Source organism: Lolium perenne, chromosome 7 (assembly GCF_019359855.2).
Source record: "Lolium perenne isolate Kyuss_39 chromosome 7, Kyuss_2.0, whole genome shotgun sequence".
Lineage (NCBI taxonomy): Eukaryota > Viridiplantae > Streptophyta > Magnoliopsida > Poales > Poaceae > Lolium > Lolium perenne.
This window is the reverse complement of record NC_067250.2, coordinates 163,792,360-163,798,445: the sequence shown is the minus strand read 5'-3', so window position 1 is coordinate 163,798,445 and position 6,086 is coordinate 163,792,360. Positions and strand designations below refer to the sequence as shown.

Below are 6,086 nucleotides of genomic sequence, written 5' to 3'. Positions count from 1 at the left end.
AAGTTGTCAAAAGTTGGGTCAAAGTTGGGGGTCAAAAGTTGTTGAAAACTGGGTCAAAAACTGCGCCGGGCGGAACTTCCGGTCAAGTTCCGGTCAACTTCCGGAAATTCTCAGCGTGTATCCAGGGGTTACTGCGAGCCAAATCGCGTAATTCCGGAAGTTGGGCGGAAGTTGGGCGGAAGTACCGCCAGGGCGGAAGTACCGGTGACTACGGCCGGAACTTCCGGTCTGGAGAATCTCTTTTGCGATCTGGAGCGGTTTTGCGTGGGGATTTGCTGTGTCGCTGCGTGCGTGGCGTGCGGGGCGTGCTCGAGCGGCTGAGCGGGGCGATGGCGTGGACCTGGCGGCGCGTGGGCCAAGGCGAAGCGGGCGAGCGCGTGCGTGGGCGTGGCGCGAGGCGCGAGGCGCGCGTTTGCAGGGCGAGCAGGGGTGGCGTGCGGAGTGCGGTGGTTGCCCTGGTGGCTTGGGCCAGCGAGCGGAGCGGCCTGAGCTGGGCCTTGGGGAAGCGGCGAAGTGGAGGTGGGCCAGGGCAGGCGGGGCCAGATGGACCTGGCGATGGTGGAAGCTGGGGCCAGGCGCTCGTGGTGGAGCTTTGCGCTGCGCTGGTCGGTCAGGTGCGGGTGGGCGGCATGGGCGTTGACCCGCGGGAGTAGGGGCGGCGCGTGGTGGTTGGCGCGATGTAGCGGTGGGGTGGGCCTGCGGCGCGCAGGTTGGTTGCTGGTGGCTCTGCTGCGCGGATGCGAGCGAGGAAGATGGTGGGAATTTGACCAAATCGGCAGCAGCGGAAGTTCCGGGTACAGCGGGCGGAAGTACCGGAAATACCCGAAATTTTCAGATCTAGATCTGGTCGACGAACTGCACGAACAGCACGAACTCGGCGCGGAAAATGGAGCAGAAATCGATGGATTTGGAGGGGCAAACGGTGGAATTTGACGGAGAAAATTGGAGGGATGATAGATCAACACCAAAGACAACAGATCTGTGGACCAAAACCACAAACAACGCAACAAATTCTGAGATCCAAATTCGAGCTATTTTTTGGGGAAAATTTTTTGGGCAAATTTTTGGGCGAAATTGGTGGAATCGGAGGGTCAAATCCGTGGCAACCTTTGCTCTGATGCCATATGATGCGGGCTAAGCCCGAGGGTGTGCCCAATCTTCACGGTTTGACCCGGGTGAGTGTGATTGCGGAGGGGGATTCGCGGGGAAAGTGGATGAACGCGAAGAACACGATACAAACACACGCACACACACAAATCGGTTATCCTCGTTGGCCCGAACCACCAACCGATAGAATTGCGAGAGAAAGACCAAAGGTAGAATCTCTTGCAAAAGATCGACAAATCCAAATAGAAGTCCAAAGAGTAAAAGACCAACTAAGAATAGAGTTGCAAAGCAAGAGATTCTCAATTGATAGAATTACTAGAATGGAAAAGATCCGGATTAGGAGGGGTACAATAGATGATCACACCTAAGGTGGGGGTTTCCCAAATCCACAAAGGGATAATAGAGGCATAAGCCAATTCATCTAAACATCATCTCTCCCTCATGAAGGTGGGGGTAGGTGCCTATTTATAGGTAAGGGGATGAAGGGGTAAGTTACAAGCCAAAGTGGGCTGAGATCTGGCTGAGGTTCGATGGGGCGGAAGTTCCGGTCCTGGGCGGAAGTTCCGGCCATCAGGGGCGGAAGTTCCGGTCACAGCTCTGCTGTGCGAGCATCTTCAGTCTTGACAGCATCTGGGCGGAAGTTCCGGCGATGTTGGGCGGAAGTTCCGGCCTGGAGCGTCCAGCGCTTCTTCCTCCTTCTCTTCCATGCTTCCGTGACATCGGCCTTGCGTCCTCGGGTCTCCATGGCATCCTCCCTTCCCTCCGTACTTGTCGTCGAGTTCCTATCATCAAGGTATGACGGAGTATGAAGTAGTATATCGTCCCAAATAGGCGATTCGAGGCACGCGTAAAGGAGAAGATTCACCTTAGCGTGCCGTCTTAGCGATGAAGCACATGATGCGGTGAAGACCGAAGGTTGGGCTGCATCACAGGGTCTGAGTAGCAGTGTGGAAGATGAAGCTCTGCCAATAGAATCACTTTCTGCAGTCTTACCTGTTGCTGAGTTATAAGATCATCTTCTCATATTTGTGTTGGATCGCTTCCTGATTTTCCTTGCTCAGTCTCTTGGCGTCGGAGAACTTGTAATATTGTGTTGTTGCTGTCTATTCTGAAATATTCGCACCTCGAGATCAAATGGTTGTGATACATCTATTTGTGGACTCATGCAAATTTTGCATACAAACTTATTAAGGAATATTGTTCACAAGTTATCTTCTTTTGTTGATAAGAGACATGCATTGCATGTTCCCATTTACTAGTAGGTACTAACATCACATATTTTAAGATATTTTAGTGACATGGGAGCGCAATGAGTGAAGAAAGATAATAGGGTGGTAACTAGCTATGTTACCATAATAACATCACACACACCAAAACAAGATGGGTTTACAAGATAATAAATAATACAATGCATGAAACAACATATAAATTACTCCCCACTATGACTAGTCTTACAAAACATTCACGAATCTCAAGAAGGATGTTCAATCTTGCTTTATTGTGACTGATGGTAGGGTACAGAATAGTATTATTGCCTTGAGTTTTCCCTTGGACAAAAAACTGATCCAAGTTCGTAGCTCCAAATTCTTTTGGTTTACAAGAAGAGTTGTAGAAGGTAAACCTCAACCAGAACTTATTCTGCCATGCAAGACGTGGTAAAACAGCGAAGACAAGCCTTGCTGCACATTTCTCGATCTGGACCACATAGAATAGATACTCTGTTTAGAATGTAATGATAAATCATCAAAGATCGTGCCAAAATTATACCATCATCATGCCAAAGTAAATTATACATAGAAAATTTAGAAATATTTCTTCTATGCAGCAAACCTTATTTGCAATGCCAGAATAACCGAGACAAATTGGGACCATTTACATGCAAAGACTCCACAGAGATAGAGACTGCACTTTCTGTACATCCTTGTATTCCAAAAGAGAGACTGACATACGTAAGCAAGTTCATATACCAAATAGAAAAGGCAGGAGGCAAGTAAAATGCATATACCAGTTGGTTTTCTATCTGTATGTAAAATAATGAATTATGTCCAATGCAAATAATTGTCCCTGGATGTACTCTTTTTATGCACATATCAGTTTAATAAAGCATTGCATCGTTTTATGCAAAGGAATTAAGCATTTCATGACATCTATGACATAGACATAAAGAAAGGGGCAGCGAAAGGACAAGTTAGTTGGATCGACGATATACTGTTGCTGCATTGTTATTATTTAGTTTCAATTTAAAAATAATAAAAAGAGAAACTAAAAGGCCAAGTCAACATTACTCTTTGATATGAAGATCTCTAACCATGCAATTTGAAAAGAAAGAAAACGATGAAAAGCAGAATTAGTGCTGTTTTCATTCATTAAGAGGAGTAAACGAGTACAGATGACTCAAAATTGAAAAAAGGAGGCGGCAGCAGCCCAACCTCTCCAAGAGAGAAGGGAAGAGAACAGCTACTACAACAACAACCACACCAAACCTGACTACAAGAAAGAAAGGGGACAACGAGAAAGAGACGGATCCTGCTAACAAAGATCTAGTTGATCTAGCCAACACGAAGCAAGACCTCACTTCCATCATCATCTAATCAAGCAAGGCCAAAGCTCTATGAACTTGATCGCTTGGTCACCACCCACCAACACCCCTAAAGGAGGGAGGAAACCAACACCCCTAAAGGGAGTGTCAAGGGAACAAGGTGATCCAGGATGGATCGAACTTGTGGCATCAAATGAGCTCCAGTTGAATTATTTGGGCCTTCCCCCTTTTCCTCTAATTCGAGCAAGTAAAGTCGCTAACTTGACGACCAGCAAGATCAGCCTGCATATCTCGGCAGGAAACGAAAAGAGCACCGCAACCACCAGCAACCACCACCAATGTACCACTGGTCATAGCTCCAAGAACAATGCCACCAGGAGGGACATGACGATGAAATGCCAACATCTTCCTATCCGAGAGGCCCTGATCTGGGTTTCCCCAGGAGCATGGCGCGTGGGAGACGAGTTTAAGGAAGGAGGCGGGAGAAGAGTTTAAGGAAAGAGGTGACACCCATAGTCGACGTCGCAGCCTGCTCAGCCAAAGCCAGGAGCAAGCCTTTGTTCGGTGCCGCCACATGCTCCCCACAGCCCGCTGGTCCACCAGGACTTCCACCAGCAAACAGTTGCCAATCCAACGAGACCCTGCTCAGGCCCATCGGCCCGGAAGGCCCACCATCGCCAGATCTAGAGGCAAACCCGCCCTTGTCTTGTCAGGCTTGCCACCATGCCGCCACAGCACCTAGAGGACGCCGAAGCCACACCACGAGGAGGGCGCCTTCTGCCGTGGCAGGACGTCGAGCATCGCGGCGGCAGGGCAGCCACACTGCAGAACGCGGCCTAGGTCACCACCTCGCTGGACTGTGGAGCACCGCCAAGGAAATACATCACGCGCCTGACCCAGAGCATCTCGCAGCCATGGCTGCGCCGTCAATGCATGGGCTGAGCAACCCGCCGCCGACGCACGGGCTAGGAGGGGAGGTGGGGCAGGGAAGCTAGGGTTTTGAAGCAGCACACGGTTGTGGAGGAACAACTCCACCTTGTTGCTACAGTGAGCACAAATGTTGAAGGAACCACTTCAACGTGCTGCGTTGTGGCTCTAGGGGCGTAAGCTAGATATCGCTCTAGGGACGGGGCTATCAAGAGTTTAGTCCAAAACTCTGAACACACAAGATCTAACAAGAACACAAGATTCCATTTATTTGGTAGGTAGTGGGCACATAGTGCGATTCCATAGCTAGAGGTGAGGACCTCTATTTATAGGCCTCATTGGCTTCCACTACTTGGTTCTACTTATAGCTAGAAGGTTCTAGAGAATACTAATTAAAACTCAACTTAAAATTACGAAAGCAAACACAAACAACATTGTTACACTAGAACACTCTAGAAACTACTACAACACATATGACTAAAGGGCCAAATTACCTAGAATATAGTAGAAGTGTGTAGAAACAAGCAATGGATTTTGTTTCTGTTTTATTCTCACTACTGTCCCTCATCAGATTTGGGCGCCCAGGTTCTGCTCACATGAGCAGCATGGGAGCCGGGGGTGATATGAATGAATACTCATGACTTAGGCAGTTTGAATATTGAGTTGACTGTTAAGTTCACTGGGTAGCATTCAATATTAACAGTGTGCCTCAACATACCTACTTAACTGTTCTGCTGATGGCAAGATTGTCACTTTAGTTCAGCACACCGAACTGTTGTAGAGCTGATTTTAAGCTATCTGGGAGATATCCCTCGACTGAAGCAATTCCTGGTTTGTCAAACGATATGACATCCTCCAGTGAATAGCTTCTGGCAGCATGAAGCTGGTTTGGAGCAGCATTAAATGAGCCTTTGAGTATGATGGTCTTGTGCACGCCTCCAAGTAGCCCTTCATAATCTGTATCACCACTTTCACCAACAACCACTGTCATGTTTGCCAGCTCTACCCCCCATCGTATATACAAGTACCTGCACATAGATGAACAAACATACAATAAGAAAAACAACTCATGACTTTTGTCGTTGCCAATTTGGTTGTTTCGTCTAAAAAGGCGGTGATGCTGAAATATTTTTTAGTCTACAAGAAAAAGCCTATCATATTTTCTCATTAAGCAGGAAAGCATCGTAGGCAAGCAAACCAAGACATGGTGGAAAGGAAAAAAAAAAAAAACTAGAAAGGCCTAAATCTAACAGCAGTCAAAAGCATTCTCGCCTTGCTGAAAACTGAGGGCAAATAATTTTGTTAGGTAAGCTGTGCAAGTGTAGCTGATCTGCAGCCCACGAGCATTGTAACCGAGGTTCAAGGGCCAACTAAACAAAGAATTGTATGTCAGAGGGGCTTTTGATTTTAAAATAAACATGTAGATAGAAAAGAAAGTCCAGGGTAGCTAGGGTAGCTGATTGCGCTGAGTAGCACAGCGTACGGCATGTAGATGCAGGATACGACAGGCGAC

The 6,086-nt window shown here is 47.7% G+C and overlaps 1 protein-coding gene across 4 annotated transcripts in view; it reads right to left on the bottom strand.

Annotated features, from left to right (window-relative positions):
- Nucleotides 1-2,421: 2,421 nt before the first annotated feature.
- Nucleotides 2,422-6,086, bottom strand: part of LOC127300976 (probable sucrose-phosphate synthase 4) — a 28,462-nt gene continuing 24,797 nt past the window's right edge. Inside the window, exons 13-15 of one of the 4 annotated variants that reach the window (XR_007851742.1) lie at nt 5,292-5,601; nt 2,938-3,027; nt 2,422-2,825 (exon numbers count right to left, since the gene is read on the bottom strand). Coding sequence is in view for 2 of the 4 variants with exons in the window: in XM_051331174.1 (XP_051187134.1) it covers nt 5,328-5,601 (274 nt within the window). In the remaining 2 variants the exon portion in view is untranslated. The remainder of the gene's footprint in view (nt 2,826-2,937; nt 3,028-5,291; nt 5,602-6,086) is intronic. The other 3 variants (XR_007851741.1, XM_051331174.1, XM_051331173.1) reach the window with 3 other exon arrangements.